We start from the raw sequence: 24,005 nt of genomic DNA, 5'->3' as shown, positions 1-24,005 counted from the left end.
GAAAACAATGAGTCAAAAATAATAATGATGATAAGAAACTGATAAATAAAAACACAGTACACAATCTATTACAAGGTTCTATATAATTAATGCAAAGCAAGTGATAAAGACAACAACTGGTATTATAGTTCAGAAACTACTGTGGGATACAGTTGACCGGTGAGATTTAATAAAATTTTAAGAATACACTTTAAAAATTATCCACTTTAAATTTCATCTCACAAATAAGAAACTCAGGTCCTGTGTATAGAGACAGAGAAAGGGAAGGGAGCAAGAAGCAGCAACCCCCACATGTGCCCTGACCAGGCAAGCCCAGGATTTCCAACTGGCAACCTCAGCGTTCCAGACTGACACTTTATCCACTGCACCACCACAGGTCAGGCAAATGTAAATTTTTTTTAAAAAGCTCAAATTGTGCCTTGTGGGGAAGCTAAGACTGTAAACGTGAAGCAAGGGTTATAACAGCCAAAATGTTTTATCAATTCCAAATCCAATCCTTTCCCCTCCACAAGAGTTTGAGATAACACAGTAAGAAAGAGTGAAAGAAATTATAGGAAGAGATGTGAACAAAAGAAGCAACCATAATAACTCACCTCTCTAGCAGCACAATCATGAGGAGCTTCTTCTTTATTTACTTTTCCTTTTGGAAACCCCCAGCCTGATTTTGCTAGGTACCCCTGAACCAGTAGTACCTACAAAACAAGCAGAGATAAAAATAAAACTTGTCTTGCTTTCCCATGCTCCTTTCTAAAAGTCAAAGGTATTTTTCTCCTTACTTCAAGTAACTGTTATCAGTAATTTGATATAGTACTTGGTTTAATTATCCTCCATAAGTATGATTATACTACTAGTCTGAAAACATTCTGCCCATTTAAAAGTATTTATTCAACAATGAAGGGACACTCCATTACCATAAGCCATACTATAATGTATAAAATTTTAAGAAACAGAATGCAGACAAAATTTGACCTTTTAGCACTAAAAATCTAGTGTACTTTAAAATCTCAATTTAGGATATTTAGAGAATACATATTTTATTAGGATGATCACCATTTCACTAAAAATCCTTCATTTTATTACACTCACATTTTCAAGTGTCTCATCAAGAATAATTGCACCATATGTCGGTACTCCCATTTTATACTCCTTCCATTCATCCAAAACTTTTTCTACATCTTCACCTTGAGGCAGCAAAAATGGACAATGACTGAAGAGTATACATAGTGTTAAGGAAGTTACTTTCTCTCTTTATACAGCCTAAGAAAACTTATAAAAAGAGACCTATTTAAATCAACAGTATTTTCCATGAAATTACCCAATTTTCCTCAATTACATTTAACTCTCTTGTTTTTGTTTTATTTTCACATTTGTTTTCTCTTGAACACACCATTGCTAACTTCTTTATTTAGCCTAGACACTAATTAAGTAAGCTTTGGATGCTCCTAGTCCTGGATCCCAAAGTTAACACAATTTCAGGACCCTGTGAACACTGCAAATACTTCTTTTCATTATGTCAAATTCATCATTATCAGGAGTCAACAAATACTGAAATAGCAAGAAACAAGCACAGTACACATATTGGTAAGAGGTAGAAGTAGTCAGAAGTTAAATGGTTAACTGTGGGAAGGAGAACTAGGGATGAAGTATACCATACTACACGTTGTATTTCTTTACCATGTACATGTATTGCTTTCACAACTAAAAACAATTTTTGTGTGTGTGACAGAGAGACACACAGGGACAGACAAGACAGGAAGGGAGAGAGATGAGAAGCATCAATTCTTTCTTGTGGCACCTTAGCTGTTCATTGATTGCTTTCTCACATGTGCCTTGGGGGGGGGGGGACTACAGCAGACCAGGTGACCCCCTGCTCAAGCCAGCGACCTTGGGCTCAAGCTGATGAGCCTTGCTCAAACCAGATGAGCCCACGCTCAAGCCAGCAACCTCGGCGTTTCGAACCTGGGTCCCTCCGCGTCCCATCCCGACACTATCTACTGCGCCACCGCCTGCTCAGGCCTAAAAACATTTTAAGATGAAAATTTACTAAGGATTAAAGAGAAAGGTAAATCTGAGTATTAAGGAAAATTCAGCCTGTTTCAAAAGAAACTGGGCATGCTCCCTCCCAAAAACTGGGCAGAACAATTTAAATAAAAATCTAAACCTGTAAAGTACAGTGGGGCAAAAGTAGGTTTACAGTTGTGAGTACACAAAACACAAATTTTGCAAGCCCCGAGGGGCTCTAGAAATTTTTTTTCTAAATTAAAAAAAAAAACACAAATTTTATTTTTCTATAATTTATGTATTATTAATTACTTTTATACAAACTGTAAACCTACTTTGCCCTCCTGTAATATGCACAGACTTCCAATATTCCATGCTGTTAAATGTGTCATCACTATAACACTGCTTTTTATGAAAAGTGAGGGGGAAACTATAGTTTGTGAGATTTTTTCAAACTAAGAACATATTCTTAAGATTCCTGAAGTCTTCTATGAAAAATTATATGATCACATATATCAACTTCTATCACTTAATTTCAGAGATCATATTGGTACTAGTATTACTTTAACTGCTTTGGGGACTAAAATACAGAAGAAATCTAATATGCAAATAATGCAAAATGATCAAAAGATACCCCAACATAAAGTAAAAAGGTTTCATAACAAGGAAAAATGGTGGAAAAACTAGTACTTACAGGCATGTCAAAACACTCTCAAAGAAGTTAGCATGGCATTATATTCATATTCTGATTGGTTGTTTGGATTAAACAATAACATCACTGTTGAGCAAATGAGTTTGTAAAATATGATTTTTTTAAGTTTGCTCACTTTTATTGTTAAGAATGGCTGCTGTCCAGGTATGTGATCTGTGAAACTGGTAATTACCTTCCTGCTTGAGAAGGGCCATTGTTATGCTAATGTTGCTGGAGAAGGGGTTTTTGTGCCAAGAAAAGTTTGTGAGGAAGAAAGAGAAGGAAGGAAGCCAAGATGGCAGGGTGCTGAAGGAGAAGCCAGTTTGTGCAGAGAGGAGAAGGGAGGTGTGCAGATGGGGAACCAGAGGTGACAGACTGGTGGGGGCCTCTGATTCTAGGAAAACCCAGGTGAGTCAGTGGCTTTGGGAGCCCTGAACGGAAAGGGAAGTGTTTTCCCTCTGTGTGTTTCTCACCAGCCAGCCGGGTGCGAGGCTAGAATAAAGAATGGCCCACCATCCTCCAGCTCCCCTTTCTTGACCATCTGTTCAGATCTAATGGGAACCTGCCTGTGCATGGCTGTGATGGCTGCGGCTACTGGCGACACAATCACAATCAATTCATTTTATGAAAATAAATTTTATGAGTTCTACGGTTTTAGATTTAAAAATCTGTTTTGTTTTTACAGTTGTAGTAACAACTAAAAAGGTACTCAAAGAGCCCAAAGTCAAAGGTGCATCTGCGTTTCCACAAAGAAATATTCCCATTTTTCTATGCATTAAACAACTTCTTTTTAAAAAGTAACAAAAAAGGTTTAGCAAGAGAAAGTACACCAACTGACTTAACTTTGGAAACTATTCTCTCCATTTATCCATTTTTTTCTACCCCAGAACCACACAAAATAAGTGAGCTGACTGAATTAACCAACTACAGTTCAAGATACATTTGAAATTAATGTTGAAAAGGACCTGTTAAGTGGTTGGCTCAAGTCCACACAATTAGCAAGTAACAATCCAACCCAAAATGACCTCAATTTCCCCACTGACAACTCTTCAATCCTTCATACTTAACAGCAAATAAAAGCAATTCAATTCAAACATGGGAGTGGACATTTTTAATGCTTTTTTATTTAATGATAATGTATTTAATTTGAAAACCCCATAACATACACTGAATAACTGTTAATTAGCATTTCTAATTTTTACTAAAATTCTTACTTAACTACTGTCTGATTTTCTTAACTCCAAACCAAATTATTTTGAATCTTAAATCTGGATTACTGGGCCTTACACAGTAATTCTAAGAGAAAGAAAGATGAGATAAAGAATGTAATAATTGCCCTGGCCGGTTGGCTCAGCGGTAGAGCGTCGGCCTAGCGTGCGGAGGACCCGGGTTCGATTCCCGGCCAGGGCACACAGGAGAAGCGCCCATTTGCTTCTCCACCCCTCTGCCGCGCTTTCCTCTCTGTCTCTCTCTTCCCCTCCCGCAGCCAAGGCTCCATTGGAGCAAAGATGGCCTGGGCGCTGGGGATGGCTCTGTGGCCTCTGCCTCAGGTGCTAGAGTGGCTCTGGTCGCAACATGGCGACGCCCAGGATGGGCAGAGCATCGCCCCCTGGTGGGCAGAGCTTCGCCCCTGGTGGGTGTGCCGGGTGGATCCCGGTCGGGCGCATGCGGGAGTCTGTCTGACTGTCTCTCCCTGTTTCCAAGCTTCAGAAAAATGAAAAAAGAAAAGAAAAAAAAAAAAAAAAAAGAATGTAATAATTTTAAGCAGGTCCATTTGTATTACATTTATTTTCAGTGGTATTTTTTATATTCTTTTTCTACTATTTTTTGTTTTGCAAAAACATGAAAAAACCTGCTTTAGGTATAAACAATCATCCTATCGTTATCTTAGATGAATAGCAATTTCCCAATGGACAATTTGTCTCAAGTTCTAGTCTCAGTTTCTTATATTCTTTGTCCTTCACATCCATTCCACTTCCAGGACCAAGTCCCACAGCAGCATTCTGGACCTTGATATCACTAGAACTATTCTGACAGTTTGATTAAAATGAAACATCCTGACCACAACTTTTTATGGCATTCTTTTAATTATTCACACTACATGGTTATTCCCCAACCACCTCTGACTGTTTTCCTTTCTCTACCTTAGCACTCTTCTACTTTTTCTTCCCTAAATAATAGGGACCATCACTTTAATCAATCACTTAACTAGAGTATATCCAAAATTCCTTTGCTCACTGCCTTGGCAAAACCTCAACCCAAGAACAAACCCAGGACCCCAATCTATACCCACATTGCTCAGGGCTCACTGAAGAAAAATCCTAAAACCATGCTCAATTTTACATAAGAGAAGACCGAGACATAGAAAAGCATCACAATTTGCCCAAGTCTGCATGGCCAGAAATGCTAACCCAAGGAATCTGCCTCCAGAATCCATGCTAATAACTTTTATTCCACGCAGTCTCTCTACTTCAATATCTCACAGGTATCACAAACCTACTTGTCCATAACTGAGCCCATCATTCCCCAACAAAATCTCTCATCCTTTATTTTTCTACAAGTGGAATAGCATACCCACCCACTCAACTGCTTAACTAGAACCTGTGAACCATCTTTGATTCTTTCTTCCACTCTCCTCAGAGATCCAAGTTAACGCTCCTTTTTACCTCCTAAATATCATTCAAATCTAACCTCTTCTATTCACTCCTATCACAGATTTCCATTTCTAATTTATAAATTAGTGAAACAGTATCTTGCCTTCCTCCAAATCATTCTCACTATTACAAAGTTGTCTTCTAAAACACCCAGAGAGAGAAGAAAAAAAAAAACAAATGTAGCAAAACATTAATAATAGGTGAATGCCTGACCAGGCGGTGGCGCAGTGGATAGAGTGTCGGACTGGGATGTGGAAGGACTCAGGTTCGAGACCCCAAGGTCGCCGGCTTGAGCGCCAGCTCATCTGGCTTGAGCAAAAAGCTCACCAGCTTGGACCCAAGGTCACTGGCTCGAGCAAGGGGTTACTTGGTCTGCTGAAGGCCCGCGGTCAAGGCACATATGAGAAAGCAATCAAAGAACTACTAAGGTGTCGCAACGAAAAACTGGTGATTGATGCTTCTCATCTCTCTGTATTCCTGTCTGTCTGTCCCTATCTATCCTTCTCTGACTCTCTCTCTCTCTGTCCCTGTAAAACAAAAAAAATAATAATAGGTGAATATATCAAGAAGGGTATGATAGTAATTCACTATAATCTTTCAATTTCTCAGAAAGTTGAAGGTCTTTTAAAAAAAATAAAGTTTTAAAGAGTTTTTAAAAAAAGTTTTAAATAGTTTAGAAAAAAAACTCTAGGCTTGACCTGCGGTGGTGCAGTGGGTAAAGTGTCAACCTGGAACACTGAGGTCACTGGTTCAAAACCCCGGGTTTGCCTGGTCAAGGCACATGGGAGTTGATGCTTCCTGCTCTTCTCCCCTTCTCTCTCCTCTAAAATGAATAAATAAAAATCTAAAAAAAAAAAATCTCCTGGCCCTGGCCAGTGGCTAGAGCATTGACCCAGCCTATGGATGTCCAGGGTTCAATTCCTGGTCAGGGCACACAGAAGAAGCAACCATCTGCTTCTCCCCTGTACCTCCTCCCACTCCTTACCTCTTATCCACAGCCAGTGGCTCAATTGGTTCCAGCATGGCCCTGGGCACTGAGGATACCGCCCACTAGAACACATCAGCCTCAGGTGCTAAAAATAGTTTGGCTGACTCAAGCATCCACCCCAGATGGGGGTTGGCAAATGGTCAGGGCACATGTGGGAATCTGTCTATCTCACCTCCTCTCACTTAAAATAAAATTAAAAGAAAAAAAAGTTACTTTGGCAGAACCCTGAGTCTATGCAAAGTAGACAAAAACCAAAGAGGATCTGCCTGCTTTGATGTTTTTATAACTAGACATTAGTTTCTCAAAAGCCAAGTTTTCCATAATTTCTCCAGAGAACCTATCACCAAGCCTTTAAGACAGTGTTCAATAATACTTCTGTTTCACTTTGATTCCTCATTTACTTCCTATATCTAATTAGTAAAATAGCTTATTATTTCTCCCACTGAAATGTCTCTTTAGTTTTTCCCCTTTAGTCCCTCTCCTATGGTTTGGTACCTTATTATTTCATAGCTCAAGTAATGTGAAAGTCTACACTACGATTCAACCTATCCTGTCAAGTAAGTCGTCTTGAATATTCAGATCATTTTCAAATAATTTAATGTAATATTCTTTAGCTCTGCTCAAAAACTTTCTGATTAACATTTATCTATAACGAACAGTGTTCATTTTCTGCAGAGCCCTATGGAGTTCCTTATTTCATGGGGCTCAAGGAAAATTATAGGGAGCTGAGTATGAGGGTTATTTTAGGTCCTCTATCTCTACTCCAACTCTAGTGTGGTACAGTGAACTTGTGGGATACAATACCATTTGAACATATGATTTATGGTTAAAAGCAATGACCTATAGCAGGAGTCCCCAAACTGCGGCCCCCTGAGGCCATTTATCCAGCCCCTGCCACACTTCTGGAAGGGACACCTCTTTCATTGGTGGACACTGACCATCTCATTAGCCAAAAGCAGGTCCATAGTTCCCAATGAAATACTGGTCAGTTTGTTGATTTAAATTTGCTTGTTCTTTATTTTATTTGATTATTATTATTTTTTTTTTTTTTTCATTTTTCTGAAGCTGGAAACGGGGAGAGACAGTGAGACAGACTCCCGCATGCACCCGACCGGGATCCACCCGGCACGCCCACCATGGGGCGATGCTCTGCCCACCAGGGGGCGATGCTCTGCCCATCCTGGGCGTCGCCATATTGCGACCAGAGCCACTCTAGCGCCTGAGGCAGAGGCCACAGAGCCATCCCCAGCGCCCGGGCCATCTTTGCTCCAATGGAGCCTTGGCAGCGGGAGGGGAAGAGAGAGACAGAGAGGAAAGTGCGGCAGAGGGGTGGAGAAGCAAATGGGCGCTTCTCCTGTGTGCCCTGGCCAGGAATCGAACCCAGGTCCTCCGCACGCTAGGCCGATGCTCTACCGCTGAGCCAACCGGCCAGGGCATTCTTTATTTTAAATATTGTATTTGTTCCCGTTTTGATTTTTTACTTTAAAATAAGATATGTGCAGTGTGCACAGGGATTTGTTCATAGTTTTTTTTATAGTCCAGCCCTCCAACGGTCTGAAGGACAGTGAACAGGCCCCCTGTGTAAAAAGTTTGGGGACCACTGACCCTTAGAATAAAAGTCAAACCACTTTAACTCAACATTTAAGAAGCCATAAATCCCCCCTTTACTTTCCCTCCATATCTTCTATTATATCCTAAGAACACTGCTCAATACAAATTAATTTACTTCTAAGATATCCATTTTTCATTCAAACTCTCCAACTTTGCTCAATCCGTCTTCTTTGCCTAGAACATATTCCCCATTCCTATTTTAAAAATCCTAAATTCCAGCCCTGGCCGGTTGACTAAGCGGTAGAGCGTCGGCTTGGCGTGCGGGGGACCCGGGTTTGATTCCCGGCCAGGGCACATAGGAGAAGTGCCCATTTGATTCTCCGCCCCCCGCCCCCCTCCTTCCTCTCTGTCTCTCTCTTCCCCTCCCGCAGCCAAGGCTCCATTGGAGCAGAGATGGCCCAGGCGCTGGGGATGGCTCCTTGGCCTCTGCCCCAGGCGCTAGAGTGGCTCTGGTCGCAACAGAGCAACGCCCCGGAGGGGCAGAGCATCGCCCCTGGTGGGCGTGCAGGGTGGATCCTGGTCGGGCGCATGCGGGAGTCTGTCTGACTGTCTCTCCCTGTTTCCAGCTTCAGAGAAATACAAAAAAAAAAAAAAAAAAAAAAAAATCCTAAATTCCCTTAAAAATATAAATTTGTCTAGCCTGACCAGTGATGGCACAGTGGATAGAGCATCGACCTGAGACACTGAGGACCCAGGGTTGAAACCACAAGGTCACTGGCATGAGGGCGGGCTCATTTGACTTGAGTGTGGGCTCACCAGCCTGAGCACGGGGTCGCTGGCATAAGCATGGTATCATAAATATGACCCTATGGTCATTGGCTTGAGCCCAAAGGTTGCTGGCTTGAAGCCCAAGGTCACCGGCTCAAGCAAGGGGTCACTGGCTCCACTGGTGCCACCCAGTCAGGGCACATATGAGCAGAAATCAATGAACAACTAAAGTGAAGTAACTATAAGTTGACCTTATCTCTCTCCCTTCCTGTCTCTCTCTCTCTCTCTCACTTAAATATATATATAAATAAAACTGTCTAAAAATCTTTCTACCCTTTTTCAAAATTCTGAAAACATTTAATATCAGGACCATTAGCAATTCACCAATATTTTGACTTGTGATATAACTTCTTTTATAAATCTTAAATATTAATGTGAATTTTTTATAACTAATAAATATGATAAGCTTCTATCTTATTTGTAAACAGGGAAAAAAGCCACCTTCAAAGGCAAGGACTTCTTTGTTATTTGCCACAGAACTAAAAACACTGCAATGAACACAGTAAGTATTCAATAATTATTTAAGAATTTCTAGCCCATAAAGGAAGTAATCTCATTAAAGATTACTGGTTAAACTGAACGGCAAGAAGAAAAGAAAACATAGGTTAGCTCTAGAAATAGGTAAACTATTGGGGGGGGGGATCAAATTTAATTCTAATCATCAGTGTACATTCCAAGAGGTCCTCCACATAAAAATTAGAATGCTACTGAATTATGTCTACTGTTTATATTTGACAGTTTTTAGAAATCAAGTATGTTTTATCAAATAGAAATTAAACCTCAAAAACAAGCAAAAGAAAATTTGTGCTACAATATTTTACTAAAGAATGAAAAACAGTCATTATAGTAATAAAAAGGATATCAGCTTTAGCAAAGTCTCTTATCCCACACTGAGGTAATCCTGGTGTGTTCTGCATGTAGAAATCCAAGTAAAACCAATGGGCAAGTTCAATCTGAAAACACACTCGGATAGCATTGTCTCTTTCCTCGCTGGGAATATGCAAAATAAACCGGCTGTCAAAAACAAAAACATATACAAATTATTTACAAACCGTAACAATTTCTTTTAACTTATTTAATTGCTTCATCCCTGACCCACCATCAGAGAAAAGGGACCAAGAGTGCAGTGCAGATCAAGAAAGCAAAATTTGGCCTGGCCTGTGGTAGCTCAGTGGGTAAAATGTCAACCTGGAACTCAGAGGTCAGCAGTTCAAAACTCTGGGCTTGCCTGGTCAAGGCACATACAAAGAAGCAACTACTAGGAGTTGCTTTCTGCTCCTCTCCCCTCTCTAAAATCAATAAATAAAACCTTTAAAAAAATTTTTAAATAATAATAAAAAGAAAGCAAAATTTGAATATGAGTCTAGAAAAAAAGACACCTCAAAAATTTTTTAAAGGTCATTTACCCTCTGTTCACAAATACATAGATTAAGAGTTCACTAACAGGCCCTGGCCTGTTGGCTCAGCGGTAGAGTGTCGGCCTGGCGTGCAGGAGTCCCGGGTTCGATTTCCGGCCAGGGCACACAGGAGAAGCTGCCATCTGCTTCTCCACCCCTCCCCCTCTCCTTCCTCTCTGTCTCTCTCTTCCCCTCCTGCAGCCGAGGCTCCATTGGAGCAAAGATTGCCCGGGCGCTGAGGATGGCTCTGTGGCCTCTGCCTCAGGCGCTAGAATGGCTCTGGATGCAACAGAGCGACGCCCCAGAGGGGCAGAACATCGCCCCCTGGTGGGCATGCCGGGTGGATCCCGGTCAGGCGCATGCAGGAGTCTGTCTGACTGCCTCCTCGTTTGTAGCTGGGGGGGGGGGGGGGGGGGAGTTCACTAACAATAAACTAAAGGTGAACAAGAAAACCTTCACTATGGCCCTGGCCAGTTGGCTCAACGGACAGAGGTGGCCCAGCATGTGGACTTCCGGGGTTGAATTCCCAGTCAGGGCAAATGAGAAGCAACCATCTTCTCTTTCCCTTCCTCTCCCCCTTCTCTCTCCCTCTCTTCTCCCACAGCCACTGGCTCAATCTATTCAAGTGTTGGCCCTGTGCACTGAGGGTAACTCAGCTGGCCCCAGACTAGGGGGCTGCTGAGTGAATCCTGGTTGGGGCACATGAGAGTCTCTCTCCTCCTCTTACTTAAAAAAAAAAACAAAAAACTTTCACTAGGATTTCTTCCCATGTCCACTAACATATTCTAAGACTATATACAAATTTATCTAGACAATGAAACAAAAAAAGATGTCAGTTGCTTAATCTTCACATTTAAAGTACAGAATTTTAAAAAATATTGAAGAAATCAACACTCTATTGTTCATTAATAGACCACAAACTTCCCAAAGAGTCTAATCTGCCAAACCTGAGTTCAAACTAACTTTCAAATACACTCACTTTCAAAAATCCTAAATTGTCTTTTCCAAGTACAGCACATTTGGGGGAAGGGACATATATATTTTATAGAGTATATTATTTGTAGATATGTGATCCAGATAATGAATCCCTTTTTTTGTGTAACAAGTCAAAATTTATAAGTCTAAGTGAATGTGATGTACAGTAGTCAAGCAACCACTAAATGCTTCTTCCACTGCACAGTATTTTTTTTTCTAGTGACCTTAGAAGATAGATTGAACTGCATAAAAGAAATCCATCGGTTTTTTAAATCATTTTTAGAAATTAAAAACAGTATTACCATGCCCTCCCCCAAAAAACAGTATCACCCAGTTTAATCACTTACACTATTCACTATGGAGGTTAAATGTTCTTGTTTCCAAGTTTCAAATTATATTTCAAAAAAAATAACTTTTAAATTATGAAAATACTATAACTATCATCCCAATAGGGGAAGTAGTAAGTAAATGGTAAGACAAATGTATATGTAATAATCTACATTTCAATATGAAAAGACTATGGGGGAAAAAGTTCTTAAAATGCACATACACTAAGAACAAAATATATAATATGCAACTCTGATGGCATTATCAAAGATATAAAATTTCAACTCTTCTCTGGCATTTGAGATCTGGTTACTACTCACCTGCACAACCTCATATCACTCTAAGATTATATACTCTCAAAGACTCCCAATCGAATACAGCAAATATCTGATTTTTAATATTGTCCACAAACCCCCCCCCACAATTAGTACACTGAGATAATGAATGACACCTTTGCATATTTTGTTCCCATAGTCTAGCAAATTGTCTGACATATATTGATACCAACATACTGATATTATAATTTATCTTTTCATTGTTTACAAAGGTTCCTATTCCTGATAATATGGTGCAAGCAAACTTCACTTTGACCCTCCCATAAAATGCTGCTTAAAAAACCTGGACAAACTGCATGGAGCAGCTATTTGAGAACTGTGAAAAGTAAATATTAACAGGAAGATTGGAGGAAAATGGCAATATTCAAAGTGAATTTACCATTTTCCACCCTCTAGCATCCCCTGGCTGGACTGGGCATTAGAAGGGGCACTAGCAAAGACAGAGAGCTCTAGAAAGCCTCTAGTTCTGCCTCAAGGATCAAAAAAGGAGTCTAAAGGGTCTCCTAACACTCAAGAAACAGTAGGGGAAATTCCCCCCCTTTTCTCCATTCTCTCATGCTCCAGCCCCAAAGCAAGGCAATGATGGCTACAAAGTTGCTAGCAATAGGGGTTGTAACAGGGACATATACTCTGCAACTGAATAACAGGAATCTTCATCTCAGATCACAAGAGCTGCATGGCCCTAGACCCCTTGTCAGCAAATTGTGGCTCACGAGCCACATGCAGCTCTTTGGCCCCTTGAGTGTGGCTCTTCCACAAAATACCACGTGCGGGTGCTACCTCGATAAGGAATGTACCTACCTATATAGTTTAAGTTTAAAAAATTTGGCTCTCAAAAGAAATTTCAATCGTTGTACTGTTGATATTTGGCTCTGTTGACTAATGAGTTTGCCGACCACTGTAGACAGTAGGGCCAATCTTCACTGCCTTTTTTTTTTTTTTTTTTTTTTTTACGGGCGCTAGGACCTACGATCACCAGCTGCCCAGAAATCAAAAAATTATGCTTCCAAAATCTCTTGATGTCGATTCCGCACGTAGAGCAATCGAGCTGCCCTACGTGTGCCACTCACGACAGAAACCCTTTTTTCTTTTTCACTGCTTTTATTTTCTTTTTTATTGATTGATTTTAGAGAGGAAAGGAAGTAGGAAGGAGGGAGAAGGAGGGAGGGTGGAGGGAGAAGAGGGAGGGAGAAGAAGAAGGGAGGGGAGGCAGGAAGGGGGAGGGAGGGGAGGCCAGAAGGGCGAAGGAGGGAAGGGGGAGAGAGAGGGAGAGAAACATAGGCAGGCATTTATTTCTTGTTCTACAGAGTTGTACATTCATTGACCGCTTCCCATATGTGCCCCGACTGGGGATCAAACCCGCAACCTTCATTGTTTCAGGACAACACTAACCAACTGAGCAATTAAGCTACCTAGCCAGGGCTTGCATTTATCCTTTTATCCTCCAGTCATTTTGTCCCAAACATGGGGAGGGTAAAGTACATGAAAGTGTGTAGCAGAGTATCTTTTCCCGCCATAGGACTGAAATAGGGAGATCCAAGGAATTGAGAAGTCCCAGCAGAAAAGAAACAGTTCAAGAAAATAGCCCCATAAAATTGTTTAGGAGCTCAGACTTAACCCTAAGACAAGACAGACCACTGTCCAAGTATCAGACCAGCCACTGGGTGGGGTATTTTTTTCAACTGACAAGCCACTGGGTAGGCAGTGTTTTTCAAGTGCCCATCCACAGATCAGTGCTGGTCCATCAGAAATTTTGTAAAGATTAGATTATAGTTAAGTCGTTCACAAACCAGCACAGAAAAACTAGCCACTGAAAAACACTGACATACAGGACAAACAGCACCGTAAACACTAGCCTCCTTTTACCTGACTTTATTTAACTTACCTCCATATTTTAAATAAAAACCTGTGCGCTATTTCTTATTTTCTTAGTTTGAGTCATTTTCTACTTTCATCATGAAAGATGAAGAATTTCTACATCCATTCTACGCACCCTCTCAATTCTCCATCCTCCCAATAAAATTATATGATAGTTTTGGTTACTTCATCAACTTCAGCACAACTGACACTTTGGAGAAGATCATTTTCTGTTGAAAAGAGCCATCCTCTGCACTCTAGGATGTTCAGTGGCATCCCTAGCCTCTACCCATTATCAATGACAGTACTCCCCATCAAGTTATAGCAACCAAATAGATCTCCAGATGCTGTCAAATGTTCTCTGATGAAAGCAAAATCACCATTAGATCAGCATTCTGTCTTTATATTACTATGACTCTGTAAGTGCAATTGACAACTAAGCCGTGTTAAGCTATAACTTTTTCCTTTCTAGAACAATCGTTTATTCTCCTCACAATTAATAAATATCTTGTGATAGCCTTTGCTTCATTTTCTCTATACTTGTTACTAATTCAACCTTCCAATAGTTTCCTAAATTTTTTCTCACAATATTAATTCAGATGCATCAATGTCATCTTGAAGACTGTCCTTGTGCCTTCTGATCTGTACCAATCTCGACTGGTTGTTGTCTACACCTGATACACACCTGTTATACTCTGCTGTCCTTTCACTAGCATCGTGGTTCCCTAAATCTCTATCCTATATTAAATCTCACATTTCTCATATCCTGTCTTCCTCCTCAATTTACTTCTTTGCTTTCATGAAGTAAATCCTCTCATACCTTCTGAAAGAAGGATGTAGGGGAGCTAAATGTTGATATTGTACATATAAAAATACCTAAACTTGATCCTCATACTTGATAATTTGGCTAGGTAAAGAATTCTAGGTTGAAAATCACTTTCCTTCAGAATTCTGAAATCAGTGCTCTCTCCTGCCAGTCTCCAATTCTTATGTTAAAAAAACTGAAGCCGCCTGACCAGGCGGTGGTGCAGTGCATAGAGCATCGGACTGGGATGCGGAAGGACCCAGGTTCGAGAACCCGAGGTCGCCAGCTTGAGCGTGGGCTCATCTGGTTTGAGCAAAGCTCACCAGCTTGGACCCAAGGTCGCTGGCTCGAGCAAGGGGTTACTGGGTCTGCTGAAGGCCCGCGGTCAAGGCATGTATGAGAAAGCAATCAATGAACTAAGGTGTTGCAACGAAAAACTGATGATTGATGCTTCTCATCTCTCTCTGTTCCTGTCTGTCTGTCCCTATCTATCCCTCTCTCTGACTCTGTGTCCCTGTAAAAAAAAACCAAACAAACAAAAAAAAACTGAGGCCGTTCCAATGCGCAATCCTTCATGTGACCTGATTTTCCTCGAGTTCTAGGTTCTTCCTTCTGTCCTCAGTATTCTGAAATTTCTCAGTACCTATCTTTACCCACTGCACCAGCCATTCAATGGATCTTACCTATTCAGAAACTCCTGCAGTGCTCAAGGACCTCAGGGACTGACCCTCATATGAATCTTTTATTTTTCTGACTGTACACACACACACACACACCCTTTCTGATAAATGGTTTTTTTTTGTTTTTTTGGGTTTTTTTACAGAGGAGAGGGAGAGACAGAGAGAGGAGAGACAGAGAGAGAGAAGGGGGGAGGAGCTGGAAGCATCAACTCCCATAAGTGCCTTGACCAGGCAAGCCCAGGGTTTCGAACCGGCGACCTCAGCATTTCCAGGTCGATGCTTTGTCCACTGCGCCACCACAGGTCAGGCCTGTTAACTTATCTTATAAGCCATCTATCAAGGTTTGTGTTCCTGCTTCTCATATTCTTATTTTAAAATGCTTTTTAATTGTATAAATTATGTTTCTATAGATTATCCTGTTATTTCACGACTGTAAAAAATCTACCTCTCGCCCTGGCCGGTTGGCTCAGTGGTAGAGCGTCGGCCTGGCGTGCAAGGGGTCCCGGGTTCGATTCCCGGCCAGGGCACACAGGAGAAGCGCCCATCTGCTTCTCCACCCCTCCCCCTCTCCTTCCTCTCTGTCTCTCTCTTCCCCTCCCGCAGCGGGGCTCCATTGGAGCAAAGATGGCTCCTTGGCCTCTGCCCCAGGCGCTAGAGTGGCTCTGGTCGCGACAGAGCGACCCCCCCCCCCCGGAGGGGCAGGGCATCGCCCCCTGGTGGGCAGAGCGTTGCCCCCTGGTGGGCAGAGCCTCGTCCCCTGGTGGGCGTGCAGGGTGGATCCCGGTCGGGCGCATGCGGGAGTCTGTCTGACTGTCTCTCCCCGTTTCCAGCTTTGGAAAAATACAAAAAAAAAAAAAAATCTTCCTCTCTAAGGATATATATGTAGTGGTTTGGGTTTTTTTTTAAGTTTTCTTCTACCTGCATAGTTTGAGTCTTCCCAGGAGTTTTCCTGTTAATTTTAAGCTTTACCTTTCATGTTAAGATGTCTAGTTCAGATGTTCATAGTTAAGTCTGACAGACCACAAAGCTATTTAGGAGGGTTGTCAAACTATAAGGCAACATTTAAGGTCATCAGGCTTAGCCATTTCATTAAGGAACCTCCAATGTCTTTCTTCATGAGCTTAGTCAGATGCCTGAAGAAATTTCCAATCTCCGACCTACATGGAGAATAAAGGCCAGGCTGTCATACTCTGGAAGCTGAGCTGGAGAAAGTGGCTGAGAGTTTTCAGTACGTACACAAGATATATAAATTCACTTCTGCCATTTTTCAGTATTCTTAGTCTAGGACAGACTTGACACTACTCTCATTCAAGTCTATCATATTTGCTAAGTCATATACCACTTTCCCTTCTGCTTTATAGTTTTAATTTTTTTTTAAACATTTCTTTATTTTTTACAGGGACAGAGAGAGTCAGAGAGAGGGATATAGGGACAGACAGACAGGAACGGAAAGAGATGAGAAGCATCAATCATCTCTTTTTTTCATTGTGACACCTTAGTTGTTCATTGATTGCTTTCTCATATGTGCCTTGACCGATGGCCTTCAGCAGACCAAGTAACCCCTTGCTCAAGCCAGCAACCTTGGGTCCAAGCTGGTGAGTTTTTTGCACAAGCCAGATGAGCCTGCACTCAAGCTGGCGACCTCAGGGTCTCTAACCTGGGTCCTCCGCATCCCAGTCCAACGCTCTATCCACTGCGCCACGGCCTGGTCAGGCTGCTTTATAGTTTTATATGTTGTTACTTATCTCTTCATTTGTTTTCTCCTTGTGGGTTTACACACTTTAAAAAAAAACAAAAAACTTTGCTTGTAATGAGATGTTTGTGTGCAAAATCTATTTTCTTAACTAGAAATTCCCACTTCAACAAACTTCTAGAAGATCCTAGCCACAACCTAAAATGTACTATGAAAATGCCTAAACAAAGAAAAATCCAATCCCAACCCAGAAAATCCCCAAGTGAAGAAAGGTAAGCTGGAGAATAAGAATAAAAAAATAGGACTAAAGGGGGATGGGAGGGAATAGCAAGGTCTATGTAATAGAAAACCGTCTGCTCTTTGACCCCTTTGACAGAAGTTTCTCCTAGAAAAGAATGGGGGAAGAGGGGACACCACCAGAGGCTCTTTTCTAACTTTAGCAGGTAAGTTTGGGTACTGGAACCCCAAAGTAAAATTCCCACACACTGGTTCTCAGGAGTCCTCCAGTGTAAGAGCCAGCTTTCTATCTACTCACATAACAGGAGAAGCCTATTCATAAATCCCTCTACAGCCTCATCTAAAATATGAAAAGGCAACCAAGAACCACTGAACAGTGAAGGAAAACATGGGGCAGGACCAAGAAAATAATTAAATAAACTTTATAAACTAGCCCTGAGGAAAAGAGTGTTGAGGATATCTCCTAGAACCCTGGTATTCAAAGTGTGGACCCTGGAGTGGGCAGGAGCCTCAGTGTGAGAAGAAAAACACATTTTAGTCGTGTAGGGCTGAGGAATTTTACTTCCTAATGATTCCCTCAAAGTAAATTACTTTAGAACATGCACCAGCGAAACAAGAAAGAAAACCAAGACAGCACAAAACATGTAATTCAAAAGAACAGAGAAACCCTGGAGAGCTGTAAGACAGAACTCTAGAACAGCAGCTGTTGGCAAGCGCACCAGTCCAGAACGGACTGGAAGAGTGCAGGTCTCCAGGAGGGGCCTCTTGAGGAAAAAAGAATTCTGCAGAATAGATGGTATGACTGAGGATATACTAAAGGAGCAGATGGGGGAAGGGGAAGAGGCGAAAACCTTTGGATATGTACGCAATTGTCTAACCACTATGCTGAACTAACACATATAATACTGAATGTAAACTGTAACTGAAAAAAAACCCAAAAACTTTGGATGTATTGGGAAGGGTAGATATACAGGAGGCTCAAAATGTGAAGCAAAACACCAAAATTAGAACAGAAAGATAATGCAAAAAAAAAAAGGATTTCAAGAACAGCTAGGAGTCAAGGCAGCATCATTTTGACCAATCAGAATGTAGGAAAGGAGAATTCATTTGGACAATCTCTTACAAGATGCTTTCCAAGGTAGCATGACTGATGGAAAAGAAAAGAAAACAAAACAAAACAAGGTATCCTGATAGAAAAGAAACAAAATCCTAACCATTGTATACTTGCCTCTACTGTGAAAAATATGTATACAGTTTTACTGTATAACAAATGCTACTTAATAAATGCAATAATATTGCTCAGCTTTTGAAATCAACCCAAGTAAAAAGTATAAGACATCCAAATTTACAAAATAAAATGTAAATTATTACCATTTGAACATTTTTATTTTAGGTTCACCTGGTTAGAAGCTGAAGGACTGGGTAAGAAAGAAACTGAAGAATTGTTGGGGCACTAACTGCCTCACCTTATCAAATAGAGACTCAAGAAATATTGTCTATAAGTTCATGGAACAGAAATGCATATATATATATATATTTTTTTTTTTTTGAGAGATAGAGAAAGAGAAAGAGAAAAAGAGAGACAGACAGGAAGAGAGAGATGAGTAGCATCAATTTTTAGTTAAATCACTTTAGTTGTTCACGGACTACTTCTCATATGTGCCTTGGAGGAGGAGGGCTCAAGCCCAGACCATGACCCCTTGCTCAAGCCAGAGCGTGGGATCATGTTTATGATCTGGTGCTCAAGCCCGCAAGCCTGCACTAAGCTGGTGAGCCCACCCTCAAGCCAAATGAGCTACACTCAAGCCAGCAGCCTCAGGTTCTGAAACTAGGACCTCAATATCCCAGGTCCACGCTCTATCCACTGCGCCACTACCAGTCAGGTAATGCACACGGGTTTTTTTTGCGGGGGGGGGGGGGGGTTTGAAGTATATAAAGTCACAAAGATAATAAACAAAATGATTTCAAAGTTATATAAATGTCTTGGAAGTAGGCCAAGTCCAACAGTATCTGTGGTAAACTAAATCCTCACCTACTACTTAGCAAAGTAAAGTAAACCCTCAATCTAATATCCAAAGTTGATAAAACAGAAACTGACGCAAGTAAATGCATTTTAAAATACTGAAGTAGTCACCAGAATTCAACACAAAAACAGATTGGAGAACAGATCTGGGATGGAAAAGTGTAGGTCAGAAGACTGCTGCTTTTCATTTATAAATTCACCTGTACTGTCCGATTTTTTTAAAAACCATACACGAGTACATCTTTTTAATAGTTAAAAGTTGGTCTTTAAGAAAAGAAGGAAATTTAGATACATGAAAATCACACTTCAGTGCTTTCATTTTGTATATGTTTCTGCACTGTTTTAAAAACTTAAATGTATGTGGACATATACAAATATACCTATAGTAATAAATATTGATAAAATGCTTTTTGGGTCCTCCCTCTAGGGAACACTAGTGCCTGTGGCTTCCTTCTATCTTCCCCCCAGGTGGGCTTTGCCATTCTCTCTCCTAAAATCCAAGAGCCCGTCTTTTGCTCTGTAACTTGTTTCCTGAGCCTACGCAGCCTAGCTGGCTTACTTCTACTACATCTCTGTAACTTTCTAAGTACGTTATTTTATATAAATTAGAAGAAATGGGCCCTGGCCAGTTGGCTCAGCAGTAGAGCGTCAGCCCAGCATGTGCAAGTCCCAGGTTCGATTCCCAGCCAGGGCACCAGGAGAAGAACCCATCTGCTTCTCCACCCCTCCCCCTCTCCTTCCTCTCTATCTCACTCTTTCTCTCCCCCTCCCGCAACCAAGGCTCCATTGGAGCAAAGTTGGCCCGGGCACTGAGGGTGGCTCCATGGCCTCTGCCTCAGGCGCTAGAATGGCTCTGGCTGCAAGGGAGCAATGCCCGAGATGGGCAGAGCATCACCCCCTGGTGGGCATGCTGAGTGGATTCTGGTCAGGCGCATGCGGGAGTCTGTCTGACTGCCTCCCCACTTCTAACTTCAGAAAAATACAAAACATAATAATAATACCAAAAAAAAAATAGAAATGCTTTCCACAATAATTTGTTATGGGAAATTTTCTCCATATCACAAAATATCATCTTTTCAATACTCCCCAAAATAGAAAGAATTTTAGCACAAGGACTACAATTAAACAAAAATGTTTCGGTAGAACTGACTACTAAAATGGCAAGTTGAAGATGAGCACAAACTATTTAATTAACCTATGTAATCATCAAAATAACAACAACAGCCTGACCAGGCGGTGGCGCAGTGGATAGAGCGTCGGACTGGGATGCAGAGGACCCAAGTTCGAGACCCCGAGGTCGCCAGCTTGAGCGCAGGCTCATCTGGTTTGAGCAAAAGCCCACCAGCTTGGACCCAAGGTCGCTGGCTCCAGCAAGGGACTACTCGGTCTGCTGAAGGCCAGCAGTCAAGGCACATATGGGAAGGCAATCAATTAACAACTAAGGTGTTGCAACGCGCAATGAAAAACTGATTGATGCTTCCTATCTCTCCGTTCCTATCTGTCTGTCCCTGTCTGTCCCTCTCTCTGACTCACTCTCTGTCTCTGTAAAAAATAAAAATAAAAAAAAATTTAAAAAATATATAACAACAGCCCAGACCAGTTCAGTCAGCTGGTTAGCTGTCATCCCAACACACCAAGGTTGCAGGTTCCATCTCTAGTCAGGGCACATACCAGAATCAACCAATGAATGCAGAAGTGGAACAACAGTTGATGTTTCTCTTTCTCCTTCTCTCTAAAACCAATAATAAGTAAATAAACAAAATAACAGCAACATTTGTTACCAGAAAACACCTTGTTCCTTTTAACAGTAACCTCACCATTTAATTCTAGAAGGGCCCTAAAAAAGAAAAAAACCACCACATTCCAAGCATCTCTTTAAAAGAGACAACTTACAAAACTGTCAAGTTTTATTTAAAAAAAAACAAAAAAACTTTCCACCTGACCAAGCGGTGGCACAGAGGAGAGAGTGTCAAACTGGGACACGAAGGACCCAGGTTCAAAACTCTGAGATCCCTGGGTTGAGCAGCAGGCTCATTTGGTTTGAGCACAGCTCACCAGCTTGAACCCAAGGTCACTGGCTTGAGCAAAGGGTCACTCGGTCTGCTGTAGCCCCCCCCAGGCACATATGAAAAAGCAATCAATGAACAACTAAGGTGCTGCAATGAAAAGTTGATGCTTCTCATTTCTAGCTTCCTGTCTGTCTGTCCCTATCTGTCCCTCTCTAGGTCTCTGTCATATTCACAAAAAAAATACTTTCCAATTCTTTAGCTAATTTAAATATTATTGGAAAGCTGTGTTTGATTTTTTTAACGTCAACAATCATGTTGTCCAAAAGCAAACATACCATAAAAATGGTACCAATTTCCTTTTACACACACACACGTTTTATTATAATGTTTTGTCCACTGGAACATTTTAGACAAGAATCTTCCCTTAACTTCCTCTCATTCTAATCCTCCCAGAAGTAACCAGTGTTATCGCTTTGGTGAACAGATGACCCTTTAACAACATGGCTTTGAATTGTACAAGTCCACTTAACCATGGGTTTCTTTTCAATAAATACTGTATATGTACTTTCCCTTCTTTACGATTTTCTTAATATTTCCTTTTCTATACCTTACTTTATTGTAAGAATATATAATACACATGACTTATAAAATATATATTAACTGTTTATGTTATCGATAAGGCTTCTGACACAACAGTAGGCTATTTGTAGTCAAGTTTTGGGGGAGCTGCCTGACATGTGGTGGCGCAGTGGCTAAAGCGTAGACCTGGAATACTAAGGTCCCCTGGTTCAAAGGCCCGGACTTGCCTGGTCAAGGCACATTCAAGAAGCAACTGAAACCTCAACTGTGGCACAGAGCTAAAACATGGACCTGGAATACCGAGGTCGCTGGTTCGAAACCCTGGGCTTGCCTAGTCAAGATACATATGGGAGTTGATGCTTTCTGCTCCTCCCCCTTCTCTCTCTGTCTTCTAAAATGAATGAATAAAAATCTTAAAAAAAGAAAAAAAAAGTAACTGAGTTGATGCTTCCTGCTCTTCCCCCAGGTCTTCCTTTCCTTTTCCTTTCCTTTCTCTCTCCCTCACCCCAAATTCAATAAATATAACAAAATCTTAAAAAAGAAAAGTAACCCCGAGCAGGACAGCTCAGCTGATTACAGTGTCCTCCCGAAGCTCAAAAGTTGCTGATACAGGCCCTGGCCGGTTGGCTCAGTGGTAGAGCATCGCCCTGGCGTGCAGGAGTCCCGGGTTCGATTCCCGGCCAGGGCACACAGGAGAAGCGCCCATCTACTTCTCCACCCCTCCCCCTCTCCTTCCTCTCTGTCTCTCTCTTCCCCTCCCACAGCCAAGGCCCCACTGGAGCAAAGTTTGCCCGGGCGCTGAGGATGGCTCTGTGGCCTCTGCCTCAGGCGCTAGAATGGCTCTGGTTGCAACAGAGCGACGCCCCAAGATGGGCAGAGCATCGCCCCCTGGTGGGCATGCCGGTTGGATCCCGGTGGGGCGCATGCGGGAGTCTGACTACCTCCGTTTCCAACTTCAGAAAAATACAAAAAAAAAAAAAAAAAAATCAAATTAACATAAAAAACCCCTCCTAAACAGACTAAGAAGAAGAAATAGGGAACTATAAAAGGAGTAAAAACAAGAGTCAAGCTCAAACTCATAAATCAAAAGGTAATTTGCCTAACCCGGCAGTGGTGCAGTGGATTGAGCGTCGGAATGGGGTGCAGAGAACCCAGGTTCGAAACCCCAAGCTCACTGGCTTGAGCACAGGCTCATCTTGTTTGAACAAGGCTCACCAACTTGAGCACAAGGTCACTGGCTTGAGCAAGGCATCATTTGGTCTGCTGCAGTCCCTCGTCAAGGCACATATGAGAAAGCAATCAATGAACTAAGAGCTGCAACAAAGAATTGATGCTTCTCATCTCTCTCCTTTCCTGTCTGCCTGACCCTATCTGTCCCTCTCTCTGTCTCTGTCACAAAAAGAAAAAATAAAGAGGTAATTAAAAGAGCAAGGAAGTGAAAAAAATTAACTCTTTTCAAGTTAAGCCTCGTTTTTATAGAAATTAAACAAATTCTAAGTGTAAAAAATTTCTGGAAAAGCTCATAATCAAAAATCTAAATTGTTAACATTAAAAATCTTTAATCGCCTGAGCTGTGGTGGCACAGTGGATAAAGCGTCGACCTGGAAATGCTGAGGTCGCCGGTTCAAAACCCTGGGCTTGCCTGGTCAAGGCACATATGGGAGTTGATGCTTCCTGCTCCTCCCCCCCTTCTCTCTCTCTCTCTCTCTCCTCTCTCTCCCTCTCCCTCTCTCTCTACTTTCTAAAATGAATAAATAAAATAAAAATAAAATTTAAAAATCTTTAATCAACCTGACCAGGCACTGGCACAGTGGATAGTGTGTCAGACTGGGATGCTGAGGATACAGTTTCAAAAGCCTGAGTTCACCAGCTTGAGCATAGGGTTGTTGGCTTGAGTGTGGGATCATTGATATGACCCCATAGTCAAAGGTTGCTGGTTTGAAGTCCAAGGTCACTGGTTTAAGCAAGGGGTCACTCACTCTGCCGGAGCCCCCCACACACACCTCAAGGCACATATGAGAAAGCAATCAATGACAACTGAGATGCCTCAATGAAGAATTTATGCTTCTCATCTCTCTCCATTCCAGCCTGTCTGTCCCTCCCCCCACACACACTACAAAAAAAACTTTAATCATCAGATATTATAAATATTAACTTGAAAATAGCACTGCTTTTAATACTTGAAGTTTTAAGAAATTTTTATTTTGTTTCATTTAATGTATCAAGTAGCTAACCCTAATTTTAAAACACGTCCTTATTTTGATGGCCAAAATATAATAGTCGTCTCTCGTCACATCTTGGTTCACTTTTCGTGGTCTCGTATTGCAGATTTTTTAAATTGTATATATCTAACTTTGTATAGCGGATTTTTCGCT

The 24,005-nt window shown here is 41.5% G+C and overlaps 1 protein-coding gene and 1 non-coding gene across 2 annotated transcripts in view; both read right to left on the bottom strand.

Moving 5' to 3' along the window:
* DCP2 (decapping mRNA 2) overlaps positions 1-24,005 on the bottom strand; it is a 60,403-nt gene that overhangs the window by 31,904 nt on the left and 4,494 nt on the right. Inside the window, exons 2-4 of the mRNA XM_066382022.1 lie at positions 9,576-9,727; positions 1,087-1,214; positions 594-692 (exon numbers count right to left, since the gene is read on the bottom strand). Of these exons, the coding sequence (XP_066238119.1) occupies positions 594-692; positions 1,087-1,214; positions 9,576-9,727 (379 nt within the window). The remainder of the gene's footprint in view (positions 1-593; positions 693-1,086; positions 1,215-9,575; positions 9,728-24,005) is intronic.
* Positions 12,700-12,833, bottom strand: LOC136404729 (U11 spliceosomal RNA). The gene has a single exon (XR_010751433.1). It is a non-coding gene; the product is annotated as a U11 spliceosomal RNA (small nuclear RNA).

Source organism: Saccopteryx leptura, chromosome 4, assembly GCF_036850995.1.
Source record: "Saccopteryx leptura isolate mSacLep1 chromosome 4, mSacLep1_pri_phased_curated, whole genome shotgun sequence".
In the NCBI taxonomy this organism is placed as follows: domain Eukaryota; kingdom Metazoa; phylum Chordata; class Mammalia; order Chiroptera; family Emballonuridae; genus Saccopteryx; species Saccopteryx leptura.
Note: the sequence above shows the minus strand (reverse complement) of the source record. Positions and strands in the feature narration are given on the sequence as shown.